General features: G+C 37.5%; 1 protein-coding gene and 1 long non-coding RNA gene across 5 annotated transcripts; both read left to right on the top strand.

Moving 5' to 3' along the window:
• Positions 1-6,925: 6,925 nt before the first annotated feature.
• LOC149650581 (uncharacterized) lies at positions 6,926-8,451 on the top strand. The gene is made up of 2 exons (XM_089849160.1): positions 6,926-7,893; positions 7,953-8,451. The coding sequence occupies exons 1-2, from the start codon at positions 7,801-7,803 to the stop codon at positions 8,283-8,285; spliced, it is 426 nt and encodes a 141-aa protein (XP_089705286.1). The 5' UTR covers positions 6,926-7,800; the 3' UTR covers positions 8,286-8,451.
• Positions 8,452-16,062: 7,611 nt separating this feature from the next.
• Positions 16,063-20,205, top strand: LOC149650580 (uncharacterized). Of its 4 annotated transcripts, none has more exons than XR_016371590.1 (3): positions 16,063-18,467; positions 18,550-18,839; positions 18,894-20,205. It is a non-coding gene; the product is annotated as an uncharacterized LOC149650580 (long non-coding RNA). The 4 variants fall into 4 exon arrangements; XR_016371591.1 differs by having other exon boundaries at positions 16,063-18,651; positions 18,714-18,839; XR_016371589.1 differs by having other exon boundaries at positions 16,063-18,839; positions 18,894-19,370; positions 19,797-20,205.
• The last annotated feature ends 486 nt before the right edge of the window (positions 20,206-20,691 follow it).

Genomic DNA, 20,691 nt, shown 5'->3' with positions numbered 1-20,691 from the left:
CGAAACCTAATGTTTAGGAACTGAGAATATCTGGGTTTTTGAAACCTTGTGTTTGGGAACTGAGAATATCTGGGTTTTCAAAACCTAGTGTTTAGGAACTGAGAATATATGGGTTTTTGAAACCTAGTGTTTGGGAACTGAGAATATCTGGGTTTGTGAAACCCAGTGTTTAGGAACTGAGAATATCTGGGTTTTTGAAACCTTATGTTTAGGAACTGAGAATATCTGGGTTTTTGAAACCTTATGTTTAGGAACTGAGAATATCTGGGTTTTTGAAACCTAGTGTTTTGGAACTGAGAATATCTGGGTTTTTGAAACCTAGTGTTTTGGAACTGAGAATATCTGGGTTTTTGAAACCTAGTAGGCCAGGACAGATAGGCTAAAAAAGGGCTTGACCTAGAACATTTGAACATAAAGATGAAAATTGGTACATGTGTTGTTTTTGACCCAACAAAAAATATACCAAAAGTCCCCTGCTGTAGAGCGCGAGCTTTCGCCGCCATCTTGGAAAATGGCCGCCGGGAATGCCTGCTTCAATGTATTCCACATTCTTCTTCAAAAATTAAGAAAATTGGTACATATTATGATTTTAACCAGTTGAACATCATAGTAAAATTTTACAGCTCTGAGTGTGATAGTTCGGTCGCCATATTTGAAAATGGCCGCCGTGAATGCTGGGTGCACTATATTTGACCTTGTTGTTGAAAAATTATGAAAATTGATAGGTATTTTAATCAGAGCTGTGTGAACCTCAATGTAAAATATTGAAGACATTCATGAGATAGTTTGGCCGCCATGTTGGAAAATGGCCGCCGGGAATGTCATTTAGATAGAGTATATTTTTAAAAAATTATGAAAATTGGTAAATATATTGTTGAAAACCGTCTAAACATCATACTTGAATATTGGAAGACGTGCTGCTGATAGTTTGGGCGCCATCTTGGAAAATGACTGCGGGAAATGGCAAATATATTATCTATGTATAAATTTTTTCTATATTTCTTTATTGAGTATGAACGTATTAAACACCATAAAAGTAACTATTTCTAAGACTATGTTATCGACCCCATCTATAAAAATGGTCTCTGAAAGATTACTATCCTAAAATCTGAAACACAGAAAAGCAAAGCTATATTACTCAGATGTTGATTAGGTAATATCGTTTAGAATGGGATTGATACATTCTAGTGTCGTTAAGGATTATATTTAAGACACGTTTTGAACATTTCGTTCATATTTTTCGTCATCCTGAAGATTTTATTTTATTTTAACTAATACCTTGCCAATGTCCGCACATTGCCTAGAAATCCAATCCCGATCGTCTAAATTCACAGTTCTTTACACAAGATGTTCTTCGGATTGCAGGTACAAGTAATGAGTGTTATAAGCTCATCTGATGTAGGAAGGAGAGAGGTGTGAATGGGTCCTTGACTTTCGCGATCGCGAACCCGTCCCCACTGTTCAGGATTAAATCGTTTCCTAGCTTTTGTTCACTTAATACTGTCATTAAAAACTCTCAACGTATTTGTAAGATGTTGATTATCTGTCATTACTTCAAACTCCGCCTTATGATAACCACATCCAGTTACAGCATGTGATCTCTGAACTCTTTTTTTCGCAAATGTCTCGATTTCAGATTCCCTTCTTGGTGTGGTTTTGGTTTCAGATTTAAGAATGAAGACGTTCCAAAAGTCTAGCTAAAGGACCAAGATATTACGCTAGGAAACGATTTAAAACCCGAAGAATGGGGATGGGTTCGCAATCCCGAATCCAAAGACACATTCACACCACTCAAGACCAACTTTTAATACTCATTATCTTTAAGTGCAGAACCTCTTGTGTAAAGAACTGTGAATGTAGACGATCCGAATTAGTTTGCACAGCAATGCGTGGACATTGTCGCGGTACTAGCTGTGATGGAGCTGAGCAAAAGGGTTTGTTGTGGCTGAGGGGGTCCGAGTTCAGGGTGCCGTTTCGGGAGTTGCTTGTGTTCGCATTTGGTTCAGACCGTTCCATGCCGACCCGTTTCCCGCAGGTTTTGCTAGGCCGCTTCGCCCCCGCTCAGGTGTTGCCTTAATTGGCTTTCCGCGCCGTTGGCAACACTCTGAGGGTCCTGGATACATTGCATGCGCCGTATGGCACTGCAACCCTCTGACTGGGCTCGCCGCTGACGGTGTCCAGCTTCTCTCACCTGCTCAAGGGGCGTTTGTCGGACCCGCTGGCCGATCCCGTGTGCCTTGACGGCTGTTCCGCAGGTTCAATTTGGAATATGATAAGCGAAAAAATCCTCAGGCTGACGATGAATATGAACGAAACGTTAGAGATTTGTCTTAAATCTAATCTTTAACAACACGAGAATCTATAAACCCCATATTAAATTGTATTCCCATATGCAGAGAATTATGGCTTTCAATAACTTTTCTTTCTTTCAGAATTTAGGGTGTTTATTACGTTGATGAAAATAATCTACTCAATAATTTCGAAAAGATTTATGCATTTGAAATATATTTAGCATTTCCAGCAGTCATTTTCCAAGATGGCGCCCAAACTATCAGTAGCACGTCTTTGATATTCAAGTATGTTGTTTAGACGGTCTTCAACAATATATTTACCAATTTTCATAATTTTTTAAAAATATACTGTATCTAAATGAAATTCTCGGCGGCCATTTTACAATACGGCGGCCAAACTATCCCATGAATGGCTTCAATATTTTACAATGAGGTTCACACAGCTCTGATTACAATATCAATAAATTTTCATAATTTTCCAACAACATGGTGAAATATAGTGCACCCAGCATTCACGGCGGCCATTTTCCAATATGGCGACTGAACTATCAAACTCAGAGCTGTAAAATTTTACCATGAAGTTCAGGCGGTTACAGTCATTATATGTGCCAATTTTCATAATTTTTAAAGAAGAATGTGAAATACATTGAAGCTGGCATTCCCGGTGGCCATTTTCCAAGATGGCGGCGAAAGCTCGCGTTGTACAGCAGGGGACTTTTAGTATATTTTTTGTTGGGTCAAAAATAACACGTACCAATTTTCATCTTTATGTTCAAATGTTCTAGGTCAAACCCTAAAAGTCCTGGGCTATAGTGTTTGGGGACTTATGGGTTTTTGAAACCTAGTGTTTGGGAACTGAGAATATATGGGTTTTTGAAACCTAGTGTTTGGGAACTGAGAATATCTGGGTTTTTGAAACCTAGTGTTTGGGAACTGAGAATATCTGGGTTTTCAAAACCTAGTGTTTAGGAACTGAGAATATCTGGGTTTTCGAAACCTAGTATTTAGGATCTGAGAATATCTGGGTTTTCAAAACCTAGTGTTTAGGAACTGAGAATATCTGGGTTTTCGAAACCTAGTGTTTGGGAACTGAGAATATCTGGGTTTTCGAAACCTAGTGTTTAGGATCTGAAAATATCTGGGTTTTCGAAACCTAGTGTTTAGGATCTGAAAATATCTGGGTTTTCGAAACCTAGTGTTTAGGATCTGAAAATATCTGGGTTTTTGGGAACTGAGAGTATCTGGGTTTTCGAAACCTAATGTTTAGGAACTGAGAATATCTGGGTTTTCGAAACCTAGTGTTTGGGAACTGAGAAAATATGGGTTTTTGAAACCTAGTGTTTGGGAACTGAGAGTATCTGGGTTTTTGAAACCTAGTGTTTGGGGTTGGTGGGCTAAAGGAATTCCGGATGGGTGGGCTAAAGGAATTCCGGGTGGGTAGGCTAAAGGAACTTCGGGTGGGGCGACAAAGATTCTGGATGCGCTGGTCGACAGGATTAGGGGGTATTCAATTTACATTTGGTATTTTCTCTGCAAATTGTTAAAATTGAGATAAGCATAAAACTATTATATTGAAAATCTATTCGAATATAGAACCAGAGGCCTGATTCAACAACATTCAAAACAGTGTTCATTTATATAGCTAGCTGAAACAGACCCCAAATCATTTGGATTAGGAATGATCCAAATGTAGTTAGAGAATAGGGTCCCAGGTTTTCCATGTTCGTTTGAACTCTGAAAGCGCTCCTTGATTTTTTAATGCGAATATCTTTTTCGTAAGCAATTATATTATAAAATAAGATAAGGTGTTTCTGAAGGTCTGGCACAAATTATACTGAGTGAAACCCACCATAAGAATAATGTTGTTAAAAGTTGCTTTTCTAGATAGTTTTATTGCGCTAGAGATATTTTCTCTTCTTCCTCGGCTTTAACTCTGATTTGGCTAAGTACTGATTGAAACTTAATTTATATCTTTTCTCTATGTATTTTCTTTTCTCACCAATGGCTGGTAGCTCTGAGGTGAAAAATGGTAATCGTTTACATGGAACCATATCCATTTTAATTACTAAATCTCTAGGTTTCTCTATTTTATACGGTGACCACGACCTTGTTTAGATGGACAGCACGAAAATTTTTATGCCGTGGTGGGCTACTTCACCAATTTTGGAACCTCGTACCAGGTGGTGATGAAATTTAACAACGTATTACAGGAAGAAAATCTTGAAAACTATTTTTATAATTACACTTTGTTCCCTGTAATTTCGGGTCAAATAACTTTGTTGAAAAACAGAATGCAAATGTTAACTCATTTTTAAATTTATGTCTATTTGCTAATTGGTTTATTCTTTGATGTTACATAAAAAATTTAATTTAAAACCGAAAAACTGTTCCATTTTATATATCTAATACTAGACATACCTTTTTATATCTCTCTTCCTCTTTTTTTACTATTTAAGCCTAAGAAAAAAGTTTAAACTTTGAGGCTAAAAAACTATAAGCTTAATTTAAATAAAGAGAAGTATATAATTGCAGAACAAAATTTATTTTTTAAATTTACAAAAATAATTTTTTTAAATAGAATTTACATTTTTTTATGGCAGCGACAGAGTCTGCACGAGTGTACGAAAGCATTCGAACATTACGTCGTCCCTGCCCTTGTACACTCGTGCTAGCTGCTATGAAACGTACCCGGTAGTACGTAAAGAGCTGCGAGAGTTCCTGGATGACCCTGTGGGCAAGAGAAAAAAGAGGGTTAATGATTGAACGACTGATAAAAATAATTAACTTACTGGAACCCTTGACAGTTAAAAACCAAGAGGCTGTAATAAAAATTATAAAATTACATTTAAATAAAATCATAAAATAATGCATGAAAACTCACTCGTGGGGAATAAAGACGCAGTTATTATACACGACCTGCCGAACTCTATTCAGCAAGTCGTCCATAAATGCATCGTCCGCCACGACCTCGGCGAGTACCGCCAGGTACACTGTGATTTGGTAAATCACGCTGTAAATAAATAGAGATTATAGTTTCATGCTATAATGAAAAAATTGATTGAATCACTACAAGTCCCCCTTGATATTCAGATCATCCTCTCCCTTCCAGGGCATTACTAGCCTTGGGTAATAAATAGCCCGGAGAGGCTTATATGGTGCTGGTGAGGGTGGTGGGCTGGGCGCCTGTCGTCGGCGAGGCCCAACGACGCAGCGCGGGCGTCGTAGGTCCCTAGTCGGGAAGTACCCGGCGAGTCTGAATACTCGCAGGGTGAATAAAGTGTATCAACCCCATGGACATAGAATCTTTCTCTATAGCTAAATCTTGCCTAAAAAACTAAGTTTTTTAAAAAAAGGATTTCTTACCTTTTGAAGAGAGATCCATGCTTGATCGTCTTGTTGGCGGTGGTCCATCTGTGGTGCAATTCGAGAGAAAGTGGTACCTTTTGGGGTTTCAACCCCATCATTTTATACTTTTTACTAGGGTCTAGGCGTGTTCAAGATCAAACACGTGACTTCTAGGTAATTAGCACGTACAAGGGTAAAAATTTTCCCGGGCAAAATTATCAGAAACCTCGTCATTTGTTTAAAGATTTTCAGGTGTCTTTTTTGGAGACATTTAGAAAAAAAAACCCAAGCAGTTCTTTGGTTGTCCGTACAAGAGTCTTTGGTTTAACAGTAGCCGAACTGGAAAGTACCAACTCCAATCGAGCGATTCCCTTAAAGTTCTCTACCAATTTTACCAATATATTCCACAAGACGTTATTTGGATCGAATATATCGTCAAAGTTTTCCTAAAACGGGTCGAGACTAAAATTTCCGATACCGACGAATTCGCTGGCAAAGTTTATAAGGAAAGTTGCGATACTAGGTTCGTTGAAAAATTTCACCTGGTTTAGATCCGCGAATTTAGCGAAGTTCATGTACATTCTAGCCATCGTAATGGCCACTGCGAGAGTCACGAGGAGATTGTAGTAATAATTTCCGAATCCCCTTCACGCGCCGGCAGCGTAAGACGACGTAGGCGAGCCGCCCATTGACTCTAAGAGACCCTTGTAACTCGAAACTAAAGTTTCGTTGATTTCGGAAAAGTCAAACGCGAAATGAAATATTCATTCCACGCACTTCTCTTCCTTGATGGGCAAATTGTTTTCCAAGAAGTAATTACTTTTTGCGACTGCCCGGCGGTTTTTGAGGCGAATAGAAAAGAAACGTTACGGGGATTTAAATCATCGGCGGCTATTCTTATTGATAAACTTCGGGCAAAAACATCACCGAAACGGTCAAAATCGCAAAGCGATATCACAATTTAGGCTCCTCTACCGTATCGATCGGAATACTTGCTTTGATTTTTGCGAAAAAACGTGGCTGAATCGATATTATCTTCGAACGTTCCATAGTGTCCCACACTATTTTTCTAAGGTTATTAATGAAACTCGTATATCCGGAAAATCTCGATATTTTTAAAGGGTGTCATAATGGAGAACGATAAACTGATCGCGATTACGGCGTCGATTAAGGAAACCATTTAAAAACTTTCGCAAAGTGACGCTACCATCCTCTTAGAAATTAGATAAAAAAGAGGTCACTGTCTGGTTCTTTCGCTAAGGCCTAAAAAAACCAAGCGGAGATATAACGTCGGACGAAGTAAAATTTAAGGAAAGTAACCTCGAACAATATACGCGACTACTTCGCGAAATGAATATGAAATTCGACTAGATTCTAAGCTAAGAAAGCAATTTTGTAATAATATACGGGATTTACGGTGGGTTTTCTAAGGGCGCTGCCATTTCGTGTCATCGAAAGGTAGCGCCATCTATGAATTAATAACGCTAAAAATATGTTTCTCTGGCTAAGTTCGTCTGCAATAATATGTATTTAGGCCCGTAGTGTTAAATTTTCGCTGATCGCTAGAAAAGAGTTTAAATCTTTATTATTGGTAGATGTATGAGCAAAATCGAGGAAGGTATTGTGCTGTTATAGGCTGTACAAGTACGGATTTAGATTTGAAAATTTGGAAAGCCTCTGAGTGTGATATACATCACGATAGCCAAGGTTTAGCGTTAGTGAAAAGTTGTTGTGCCTGCCTTGTGCCATACGGATTTCATGTGTTTCGTCGAGTTGAAACAGAAAAACGTAAATGGATTCGAGCACTACAAAGAAAGGATTATAATCCAGGGAAAAGAGCTGTAGTAAGTAGGATTACTCTCAAGATTTGGGTAGGAGATTTCATATTTCAGGATCACTAGCAGGAAGAATTTTTAAATTTTGGTTAAATATAATGCACGAGCATCTTGGCGAAACAGTGTGTTGGCTATCCAGGGAGACAATCAGAAGTACTCTCCCAACTGCTTTCAAAACAAACTACCCATGAACTACGTGTTTAATAGATTGTACTGAAGTTTTTGTTCAGAGACCTCGGAAACTGAGAGCTCGAGCTTTGACATATAGTAATTACAAGAGTCACAATACGCTAAAATTTTGTACTATCATCGCACCTTCAGGATACATAATGCATGTGTCACGATGCTATGGAGGTCGAGCAAGTGATAACTTTATCGCAAGGGATTCTGGTCTGTTTAGTTTACTTCGCCCTGGTGATGAGGTAAATAGACTCTTTAACTTTTGGTAAACTTAATCAAATTATTCCTAACTGTAACAAAGGTAATGGCTGATCGTGGTTTCACAATATCGGATGACTTAGATTTCATAAAAGTGAAGTTGAATATCCCAGCATTTACACATAAAAAACAACATTTAGAAGAAGGGGAAGTAACTCGTACAAGAAGAATTGCGACAGTAAGAATTGTAGTGGAAAGAGTTATCGGGAAACTCAAATGTTACAATATTTTGAAGTCAATTCTACCATTGCATTTCTACAAGAAGGCAGATAAAATTATAAACGTTTGTGCAGCATTGTGTAATTTACAACCATCCATCAGCAAAAAACACTCAACTGAAGTAACTCAAGATACTAATCCCAGTAATCCGCAATAAAACCTTATTTTTTTTAAATTAAAGTTAAAACAGTCCATAGTAAAACCCTAATTTAAATTATTAAACCCCGATGAAAACATTTTTCCAAAAAGAATACAACATGTTAGAAATATTTCTGTTAAATAAATTAATCAGTTTTTATAAGTAACATTTATTGCACGTAATGTTTCATAATCACCCTTGCTTGACTCCGTATAAATCTTCATAAACATTTCTAGCAACAGGTTCTAACGCATGCCTTGTTGCTTTGTTACCTTGGAATTTTGAAAACACGTGATTTTTTAAGAAATTTTCTGGTGACGTTGTATTGCGCTTTGGTATATTTTTTGCTGTGGAGGCGGAGATATGCACTACACGACAGTCTTTCAAGAGAAAACTGTCACTCTGAGTCACTGTTGCTTTTTCCAACGTCTTAATTTTCTCTTTATCCAATTCAACGAATGTTTTAAAGAATTGTTGGCAAGATGCACATCCTATTAAACTAGAATTAAGATGTTTATCACATTTGACATCATGGTTTCCATGTACAACATCTTGACTTGGTGTATTTAGTAAACAGGTATTTTCGCTAAGTCCTGTTTTTCTTGGGATGGGTGGTGGAGATGGCGGTGTCAAAATACTTAGTTTCCTTTGCGGGTGCAGCAGAGGCTTTTAAGTGATTATTATCTTTAAAAAACGCAATTTCCGTAAACGTCTCTGGCTCAAGTTTCCTTTTGGTAGTATTATTCCATTTATTTTCGAGACTAGTACATGATGGCCCCTTAAACTCTTCGGTTTTCCAAAACTCAATTTTAAATAACAGAGCTCCAACATGGTGGTCCTTCTCCGATAGTGTCTGGGATCGAGCCACTTCTCCTCGGCAAGCAACTAAAGCATCATTTAATTTTGCGGTATAAATAGTTCCAACCCATCCACTTTCAAAATAGTTTCCTGCTTCCAAACATTTCCTTGCATTTGCAGGTTGATTATCACAGGCAATAGAATTGAGGAGGTAGCTCTTAATTTTCTGTTTTGTGATGTTAGGCCAATTCTTTGTGTTGTCTTCCCATTTACCTTCAGTTAAAAGCAATGGATTTTGAAAAGTGAATCTGCCTTTAAAAATAGAAACGTTAAGCCTTTGTACCTACAGTTGGTCTAAAAAATGGAAAATTAACAGTTCTGGCATGATTTGACGGGAAAATTTACTTACCACAAGTTAATACAGTATTTTCCATTGCTATGTTCAGAGTATCTCGTATATGCGCTTAAACATTGTTGAGAAAAAAATTAAAATGTTAAATATTTTGAGCAAAATTTGATGCTCTATGGATGGAAACCATTGAAAATCAAAATTCGTCTGCTAGTCGACCGACAGGCAATGCCGCAAAAAGAAAAAGTATGACGTCACTACAAAAAAGGCAATAACCTCGTAAATCCCGTATATGTGGCGCTGTTCTAACCATCGTCCCATCTTCGTTTTTAGGCAAAAATACATTTGCGTGGAAAATTCTATTTCTTAAAATCGTATAAATAGTATCGACTTAAAAATGGGCGCTACGATTAAAAAGACTAAAACGAGGAAGTTACATTATTTTTTTTCCAGAGCGCGCGTGGGCTTTGTATATATAGGCGGCGTTGCTTGGAGGATCGAAGGCAGTGAGGTACTTGATAGTACCCGTGCGGCTTAACCTGGGTTAAATTAGGTTACATTGTAGTAAAAGTGCCTTTAAGTTGATTAAATTCAATTGAAGTAAAAGTATGAAGTTCCGAGAGAAGTGCGGACTTCTCTGAGGAGCCTTAATGCGCTCTCGGAACGTAAATACGGATTTCTTAGTAGTCACTGACTAGTGGGGGAGAAATTGGGGGTATAAAAACAAGATGGTAAGGTAATGCATATATTTGCAACCTTAACTATACATAAATGTTTCTATAATAAGAAGTTTCGCCGTTCCCCAGTTATGCCGAACCATTTTAAAATCAAGAAACAAAATTTTCTATTTAAGGGTTCATTTATTTATTTTATTCAAAAACTGATATATACTTTTTAAAATCCAAAAACTTATACATTTTTTAAAATCCAAAACTAATATTTTTTGGTTTTTTAATCCAAAAATTGATATTTTTTCTTCTTAATATAAAAATTAATTTGTTTTTCTTAATATAAAAAGTAAAATTCTTTTAATGCAAAAGCTACTAGGCCTGCTTTTTTTATTCAAAACAAATTTTGAAATAGCTCATTTTCTAAAAAATCGGCCCCTTTTTGAGCCTCTTCCCTCTTCCTGTGGGCCGGGTGGTTCATCCACCTCGGTCATCATGTGGGCTCCCTGTGGACAGAAATATTTTAACATTATCTCTTGAGGTGTGTCCCTTTCACGTTAGGTATTACACATTGACCGTAGTTATATCTTACACCCCGTAATTAGACGCCTTTACCTTGTTAACTACAGTGACAAGATATTTACCGTAAAACCATGAACCGCACTAAGCCTTTCCAGAGCTTGAGTGGTCACTCTTGCCGTGTGGATCGGAGCTCGGTCGTGCATAAAGATGAAGTTCCCGTCGTGGAACCTTTCCAATATGCTAGGAAAACAATCGTTCTCCAGGAGTTGGACATATCGTTGGGCATTGTTCCGTCCTTCGATATGAACCAAACACCCGGAATTCGTTGCCGATAGCCAGCCCCAAACGTTGATTGAGAAACGGCCGCTGCGTTGGACCTCGGCGATGTAAGGCTCATTGTAGCGCGTGCAGGCAGGTCTCGTCACCCATATTTTTATAACATTAAAGAAATATTTGAATACTCAAGTTCACTGATAATTATATTAATAGACTATGTTGATCTTATTCTGTCATTCATCTCATTGCTTCCTCTCAATAAATGAAATTACCTGCCCATTATGTCCGACGACGAAACTTTTCTCGTCCGAGAAAACTACTCTTTCCCACTGCTCTAGTGTCCAATTTAAATGTAAACGAGAAAATTCCAGCCTCCCTCGTCGGTTCATGGCGCTCAACTTTTCTTTAGGACACGCGTTCCTTCCATGAAGGCCTTGACTTGCCAAGGCTCTTCGTACGGTCCTCACACTTGTCTGCAGCTCAAGTTCCGTTCTAACAAGCCGCGCTGTTAGAAATGGCTGTGCCCTGCTTGTCCTACCAATTAGTCGAACTTCTCTATTGGTTAAAGCCCTTGGTCGTCCTCCTCTTTGCCTATGTGCTCCACCGTTAAACTCGTTATTTCTGTCACGGTCAATCCAAGTAGCCACTGTCGTAGGTGAAACATTTAACTGCCGAGCGATTTCGCGATTACAAAAACCTTGATCATGAAGTTCAACAATTTGACGACGAATTAATACTCTATCAGCCATTTTTCTTGTTCGGAGAATATGACAAGTTGGGAAAACCAAAATATACCTCTCCGAGTCAAGGCGACGGTCTCCAAAGGCCATACCTCTCCTATGGGAAATGAAAACATATAAACTAGTGGTTGTAATAGAACGTTATCAGGTATATTAGAGAGTTCAATCTGTCTGAAACTTTGACATTCATCTCGAGACTATGCTTAAAACATAAACAATTGTTCTACGCTTTCAAAAAAATATAAAGATGCACAGTGTAAATAATTTTTTATTCATCCACAAATATTATCCAAAAATATCCATCTTTTCATTTTCATTTCATTACTGGAGTCGAAAGTGATTTCCTCATTGTTACTTTCTAAAGGGGTAACTTCATCGTTTTGTGACGCTTCGTCGCCATTTTCTGATCTAACATCTTCATTTGCTTTCGTGAAGGCTGGAATTGGGGGTGGTCCTGATTGGGAATGTCCTTCCTGACTTTGAGACTAGAAAAATAATGAAGTCAAGAGCTTTTATTAGTTAAAACAGATCCCAAACAAAATAAAATACCTGTTCAGAGGAGTACTGTTTTTCAATCGCATTTAAATGTGAATGGTCAACGTGAAAGTCTTGATCATTTTCGAACGTGTTTTCAGTTGTGATCTTTGCAACCGCACCCCTCAACTGTGATTATTTTGAGGTTTTGAAACTGATGATGACACAACACGACAATAAGGCGTTCTGGCAATTCTAAGTCTATTATTAGAATTGTCACGAGTAAAGTCTCCAGCAAAGTGACCCCAGCTCCCACAATTAAAACATTGAACTCTTTTGGAGTATGTTGAGGAAGATAAACCTTGGGTTTCATTCTGTTCACAGTACTTTTCTTTGAAGAGTTTCGTTAGTTGTATTTCGCTTAGTGCTAAGGATTTAGTCAGTACAAATCTATTTGTTTTAAATTCAATTTTTGTCCCAAAACCGCAAAGGGTGATTGATCCTAACGTAACTAAAGCTTCATCAGTTGAAACTAACATTTTGTGTCCGCACAACACCTTCGTTTCCAACTCCAGGTCCACTGAAGTAATGCCTATACAATGGCTCACATCTTCCACCCTTTTGATCTTGTCAGTCAATCGTTGAAACGACAGTTCATTCATCTCACTCCAAACTTTTAAAGGTAATCTTGACAAATACCTGTCTGCCCGAATAAGGCAATCGCAAACAACTTTCCTTTGGCCTACTTGTATTTTCAATAAATAAGGCGGTGTTTCGGTTCTATAAGAAATAAACATAAGATGAAACGCAACATTTATTGAAGAGACAGAATTCACAGAAAACGAGCGAAATAAAAATAAATGATTATTAAATTAAATTGGTTATATAAACCATTACAAACCTCAGCATTCGAGCCATGTTCCGGCCACGGTGTTTATCCAAAGTGCGAGATAAATAATTCCACTGCAATTAAGGCGGATGTTTTGTTCTATAAACAAAATATAAGGCGAAAAAGTTACATCGACGTAATGGAAGCGATAGCTTCCAAAGAAAAAAGTAAGCGAAATAAAAATAAACAAGAATTAAATAACGATCTCAAAGGTCAGCATTATTATCTTTTATATTTGTAACTTATTTAACACAAGGGGTATAAGAGTTCTTGTTAAACTCTACTTCTCAAAATTATATCTTTTATACGTATTCCCCCTATTAACTTTATTTCTGCTTTTCCATTCACTTAGTCTGTTAGCCTTGTTAGGTTTAATTTAATTAAACCGTGACCATGATCTCCAAATATATGCAAAAATACAAGATGACTTTTATAATTACAATAATGAATCACCCCAAGGCCTAAGGTTGGAATTAAAAGGGCTTCCTCAACCTTGTAAATAATGACTGTCTGGGCACTGGTCTGGCAAATGAAAAATATAGGCACACGTGGGAACGAAGGTGCTGGGAAAACCCATATAGGAAAACAAACCGAAACGCAAAGTAAAATTATCACTTACTGTGATTGTTCAACCGATGTTTGTTGCTCAGGTTCGAAAGAAGGCAGTAGGCAGTAACCCTAAGTAGAGGGCTAAGTTGCATTTACTTGTAGTTTGAAAGTAAATTGATGGTGTTAGATCGGAATTGCAAAGACTCGTATCCGCAAAAAATCAGACTTGTGGTAAAACTCAACATAAGCCGAATACAACAAATGGCATTGTCGTAAATGGTGCACTGAATCAGTGAATCTTCGAACTAAACACATATATGATTAAAGATCTCGTTTATCATTTCCATAGCCTACTCCCGCGGAAACAAGGCCTAGGAAACGGCCTCGCCTGGCCAGGAGAGGTAGATACCCAATGGACCCATCCATGAGGGTGGCATTCGCCGAAATGGGTGTTTCGGACGAAGCAACGCCAACGTCATCAGGCGTTGAAATATCTAGATCTGTCTTTGTATGGTAACTAAATGGTCTTCATAATCGAACTGTTAATTAACCTGACGAAATTTTCCTAGAATATTATCGAAACTCTAGATACACCAACGAAAGACCACTTGCTTCGTCGGTTGGCCCGTATGGTTCCAGAAACGGAATCCATTTTAGGCGAAAGTAAAACATTTTCCATAAATGCAATTAATGTATACTAAGTCAACCCATCTCTGTTTTACCTTTATTTATTTATTTACTTTTTTTCACGTGTATTTGAAGTTTAAAATTATCACCGCCCCAATTAGAACCACCCCACATCTCTCACCCCCCCCAGGTCAGCCACAATGATGTGTTTGTGGGGTCTGCCAGCCCATGCCCACAGACAGAGAGAATGTCTGTTGTGGAAGAATCAGGCGCTTGACCATTATTGGGCCCCAATTTCAGTTATTTTGCTTAGAACCCATGCTTCTATTTTGACGATGCCCTTGAGGAGGGAATTAATCCTGGAAAGAGGGTTAGACTTTGATAACGAAAACCTGAGATTTCAGGCTTACGCAAATCTGTGTCTAACCCTCTTTGGGTTCCTTGGCTTGGGAAACAGGATGGTATTGCCAGCCTGTGGCGTCAAGCGCATCCGACATTCATTTCCCAAATGGGAACTATCGAGGGTTTCAACCAGGGAGATTCCCTGATTAACTGAAATCGGGGCAGAAGGGGGAAGGAACAGTATTGTAAATAATTTTGAATATATTTTTGTTAATAATTATGTATATTTTTTTAAATAATTTTGTATATAATTTTGTAAATAATTTTGTCTATAGTTTTGTAAATAATTTTGTAAATAGATATAACGATTATTATATTTTACTAGTTTCTTTATTAATTAAAATGATTTTGCGTCTTTATGTTATTAGTTACATTCTCTATTTACACATTTGCGGTTTGTCTCTCCCTAGACTACTACATTCGGTGGCTACATTCATTCAAAATATGCTATTATACTAGGAAGGAAGACTTTCCCTACCCCACCCACAAACCTATATAAGAACCCAACCAAAGTGGGATCAAAAGAAAAGCTGTCTACAGAAAGTTAGAAAAAAATCACAGATCGCTCCACTCTCCCCCTTTACCGTGAGGTTACCCCGGCGTTGAATGTCTGTCGCATGACGTGGGGGAGGAGAGAGAAAGCGGAGAGTGAAAACAATTTATAGATCCTTCTATAGGGGTAGTAGGCCTACTACCTAGTCTGAAAATCTAAACAGGCTAGTATCGTTGGATGGGGGGCAAATAAAACTATAACATACTCGAAGGACATAGCCTTATCTCTAGTAGTACCAGAGTTATGAGCCTCGAAAGTTTTGTGTAATGTTAATCCTACGGAGGGAATGTTTATGAATATTTTGCTTAATTACTCGGCCCCTAGCTGTTTAACACCAAGTGCCCTGAATATTTCTTAAAATTCTAAATTTCCCTGAGGTCTTAGTCAATTATTTATTTCCCTGATTTTTCCAGGTTTGTTTGAACCCTCATAACTCGCAGCAAGACAAGGTTGAAAAGAGGCGAAAATAAGTCAAATATTTTCAGCCTCCAGGAAATTCTCGGGAGCGGAAATAAGCAAAACACTTCAAAAGTATCCAGAGACACTATTTTCTAAAGATTTAAATGTTTTGAAACCCAAATCTGAACAATAGGGGTGGGTACATATGGAGAGGGTGCTTAAAACCGTATTCTCTTATTTTTCTAATCCAAATCAACATTTGAATCTCCTGCCAAACAGTTACCCACCCCATATGTACGTCACTGCCTCTTTTTACCTAATGAGACGTCATCATCCTAATGAAGCGCAATGGGACTCGCCACGTCAAATTCCCAGGCATTGGTTCAACCTATCACTCTCCAGACTAGGGTTCAGTTCAAGCCCTTGATGGCGCCAATTGTGTGCTTCCCATATCGATCAAGCTTTCGCTGTAGAGCCTGGTAACTCTGAAAAGGAAATGGATTAATTAATGGACATTTAACATTTACGACCAAATAATATAGATATCTGTTAAATGAGTGATGTTCTTTGCTGATGATGTAAAGCGTATCTTCCGTGAACCTATGTGATTGGACGATGGTCAAAGTGATGTAAACTGAACCTGTGAAGTAAGAGAGTAGTTAAATTTCTCTCCGTATATATAGGACCAGGCTGATCTTGCAATGGAGAAAAGATGTTAATTAACAATTACACATCTCAAGAAATGTGACAAACATGAACCCTCCTACAGACTATAAAGGTGCGATGCACAGCATGAAATCAAGAACATGCAATAGGGAATAATGAGAATAATCGTGCTTAAATATAGCACGAGCATGCTTAATTTAAAACGTTAAATTAAAAAGATTGATGAAAGCGCATGCCAGACTAAGCTTGTAAAACATTAAATTACAATAAAAGCGCTATCCAGACTAAGCATATAAAATATTAAAATAAATTACAATAAAAGCGCATGCCAGACTAAGCAGGTAAAACATTAAATTAAATTACAATAAAAGCGCATGTCAGACTAAGCATGTAAAACATTAAATTAAGATAAAAAAGCACGCCAAATTTTGCGTGTTATAAATAATAAATAAAATGAAACAAATGATGATTGAGAAAAACGCACTCCAAATTAAGCGCGAAATAAATAATACTTGAAATTAAGCAATACGGTTATGAAATTAAGCAATACAGTAATGACATTAAGCAAGACAGTAATGAAATTAAGCAATACAGTAATGAAACTAAGCAAGACAGTAATGAAAATAAGCAATACAGTAATGAAAATATCAAATGAAAATAAGCAATACAGTAATGATTATATGCAATTTATATGCAATGAAAATAAGCAATAGAGTAATGAAAATGTGCAATATACCCTAAATGTATAAGGAAAATATACAATGAAAAAAAAAAGAATTTAAATAGAAAAAGGTGAGTCATAAATTAAGCCCGAAATAAATAATACATGAAACTAAGCAATACAGTAATGAAATTAAGCAAGACATTAATGAAAATAAGCAATACAGTAAGGAAAATAAACAAAGAAAATCAGAAAGAAATTAAATAGAAAAAGGCGCGTCATAAATTAGGTTGCGACAAAAGGTAATGTCATCCCGTGAGGTTCAAATGTTTACGAACAAAACAAGGCCATTATTTCCCCATTCCTTAGATGATGCCAAATAACTGTGTCGAGGATTATGTTCGTTACCGCAGCAGGCGGTACCAAACATATGAGGAAATAACTATTCACAGGTAACGTTATGATAAACGCCTGGGCACGTGAGTAAATTACCCAATTCATAAAACACTGACAGTATGTATAGTATACGACTTACAATTGCTATGAGACAGTGGCGGTAGGCCATCACTGGTGGTTCCGCTCACAGTTGTTGAGCAGCTTGCCTCGGGATCTTGGATAATACGGAATTAATTAATATTATTCACCATCTGTGTAATATGTCATCTTACCAAAACTCGTAAAAAATGTTGAAACATCTTGCGAAAGAGAGTCATATTGATCTTGAAAGGTAAGAAGAATATTAATTTGAGCGCTTGTTAAACGAAATAAATTATATTCGCATCGCATGAATAAAGTATGTGCAAGAGGCAATTTGTTTTGACGCTAAAGGATAGGCAACTCCCTTTTTCCGACGGCAGCTTAATAGATACATGCTCTGTTCCGGCTTAGGTTGTCAGCACGCACATACCTATGTGACGTAGCTTTGTACGTGCTGACAAGAGACGAAGAAATACTGATTTTCAGCAACTGAAACCTCGTGATTTTAGGTCCTGAAAATCAGTAATTCTTTGGTCTCTTCAAACAAATTTTCATGATATCACTATACACGGAAAGCTTACACACATACTGGAATCATTGACGCTTCCAAATCCCTCAACGCTATTGACATCCAAAACGTCGTCATGGCGACTATTTAACGGACAAAAAAAGAACTTGGTCATATTTTAATGTATTGAATCGTGTTAGTAATGTAATACGTGTAGGAGTTCAATGTTGACATGGTAATTGAAATATGAGAGGGAGGCGAATCGCAGCCAAATATTGAAATGTGTTATAGGACATGTAGGAAAGAATTGTATATACAAACACTATACAATAAGAAGCTGCTTTGAGCGTTTTTGATATGACTATTCCATTGTTTGAATTAAACATTTAATTTGGCCATGAATTATCTCAACACTTATCATAACATTGTTGCGTTTAGACCTTTTCAAAATGATTAAAACCGGTTTCAATGTGTCTAGTTCATAATGTTGTATTGTATAATAATAATCTTAAGCTTTTGTTTATGAAGGGATATCCACACGAAGCCTATGGCCTTCATGTTCGTTCAACTGGACATTTGGCAACTAAAGGTAAACTACCCGGTCGTACACTTGCATTTCTACTGGGAAAAGTCTTTGAAAGCGTATGATTATTATGTTTATACGACAAGAAAAACTAAAGTATATTACAATGTGAGACGAAGTCACAAATATTGGAATTTTTAGGATTGTTTATGAAACTATCAGTGAACGTTGGTAAGGTGACAAGTATTTGACAACTAGGCCATTTGCTACAGTATGTTTAGGTTACTTACACGACTTCGCAAGGTACAGGTTGTGACGAAGAGCTGCAAGTCTCGCTGTAAATGTAACAATAACTCTGTTAATAGTTACTAGACCAACAAGTAACAATCTACAATTGTCCAGGAACCCTCTGAAGAAGGGTTAGGTCACAAACAACATTGCATAATTCCTCAAGGTGCTTGCTTTTACATCTTTGGCCTCGTAGTAAACAGGTAAAACAAATTATATGATTTCAAGCCCAGTTTTGATGTAAATCCACCGTTTAGAGCTGACACTAACTTTAAAGATGCAATAGCTATTGCTGTCAAGGAGTACATAAATATTGTGTCAGTCATCGAACATTAGCAAATCAGGAACTCTTTTCTTAAGAAGCCAATGTTCATGGACAGAGCAATTCTTGCAGTTTAGGCTCTAATCATTTAGGTAAAATGCACCGGGATGTAGGGCTTGAAATACTTATGTGGCAAGCATTACATTTTAGGGCCTTGATTTACAAATAGATACAATTACGCAATAGGTACCATTAACAACAATCTCTAATAGGGAACAAAATTGTACGAATAACAGCGGAAAAGACCACTTCACACAGGTTCACTTCTCATGCTTTTGAAATAGGGAAATGAATTGGAATAGTTTCTTAAACAGTGATGAAAATACGTACATAACACGTTAGGTCACACCTGTCATTAGATGGGACTGTTGGTACAAACAATAACAATAGGATGAGGAAAATTCTGAAAGAGGTAGTTCCAAATGTAAATGCTCTCATTTATGCGTTAGTGAAACCATTTTAACTCACGATCTTCCAACCTTATCAAGTTGAAGGAGTACCTTAATGTACACTTGTACAAAATATGGACTTACCGGCATAATGTGTTTACTATTCTTACCATATATCTTTGGATTACAATAAGTTACTTGCGTTTCATAAAATTGTGGCGCTGACGAAGGTCCTGGAAGAGAGGGTATATCCGAAAGTTCGTAGCCTCCGGCTATCCCAAAAATGGAGGCCCTAGGAATCAATGCAGCCAAACGAGACTCAATGGGTGTGAGCTCGCTGGCACGATTGATTCCTCCCCCAGTCTTTTTTGTTTCAGAGGCTATTGTAGCCACTTTATTTTTTACATAACTCTTTAATGCAGCCCACTTTTTTCTTATTTCTTCGCCAGTGCGCTGTTGCCCACTGATGTGGTTCACACGATCTGCAATCGTTTGCCACATTTTGCGCCTCTCCTCTTGGGATTTCCCGTACTGATTATTGAGTAACGAGGGCACTGCCTCAAGCTGGGAGACAAGACATTCCATCTCGTCATCGGAATATGGACCCTTCCTCAGTTTCGGTGCCATTTCTTAAGCTATATGGCTTACTAATTAGAAACGAATATTAGCAAAACTAGAATGTATGAACATGTAACTGCCATCGTGTAAGATGGAGTAAAATGTATCAACCTTGACAAATTAACAGTTTCATTTATTTCCTATTTAAGAATTTCATTTATTTTTGTATTTGACAAATTACAAACATGACAAGGGAAAACAAAACGATTAAAACGAATGTTTGTTAAAAATTAAAAGTCACATTTTAAATATAATCATTCAATCATCATTATTACATTACCTTATTTCGTGCAGTAAAAACTATCGAAATGAAAGTTCGTGAATTTGTTCAAGTCTGATTAGGGGTTTCGGCGCTAGATGGCACGGTACACCGAACAGTAAGGTCAAAGGTCTCTTGCACTGACCTTTAAAAGTTCAACACTTTCAAGTTGTGTTAACTGGCCTTGCACCAAAATATAGTTCCGATTACTTAAAGAGCTGAACTGAACCAGAATGTTCAGGTCCTGCCCATATGGACATCCAATCTCCACCCCTAGGTCAAAATGGCGTCATCAGCATGATATCAAACCAACAGCAATAAGTTCGATCCTGACCGACTAATCAGTGAGCTTAAGTCTGGGGGAGGAGCATTCTTTTTCTGCAGAAAACGGCCGTAGGAGACGAGCGGATAGTGGCCCGACAGGGTCCTGTATGACGTCATTCACATAGACCAATGGGAGTTATTAT

This window comes from Phalangium opilio, unplaced genomic scaffold (assembly GCF_054372755.1).
Source record: "Phalangium opilio isolate 3A_F unplaced genomic scaffold, DU_Popi_V2 ptg000086l_1, whole genome shotgun sequence".
In the NCBI taxonomy this organism is placed as follows: domain Eukaryota; kingdom Metazoa; phylum Arthropoda; class Arachnida; order Opiliones; family Phalangiidae; genus Phalangium; species Phalangium opilio.
This window is presented reverse-complemented; position numbering and strand designations above follow the sequence as displayed.

Coding starts and splice junctions, on each gene's coding strand:
- LOC149650581 (XM_089849160.1), top strand. CDS start 7,801: ATGCATGTGTCACGATGCTATGGAGGTCGAGCAAGTGATAACTTTATC. Junction 7,894..7,952: donor TACTTCGCCCTGGTGATGAG/GTAAATAGACTC, acceptor ACTGTAACAAAG/GTAATGGCTGATCGTGGTTT.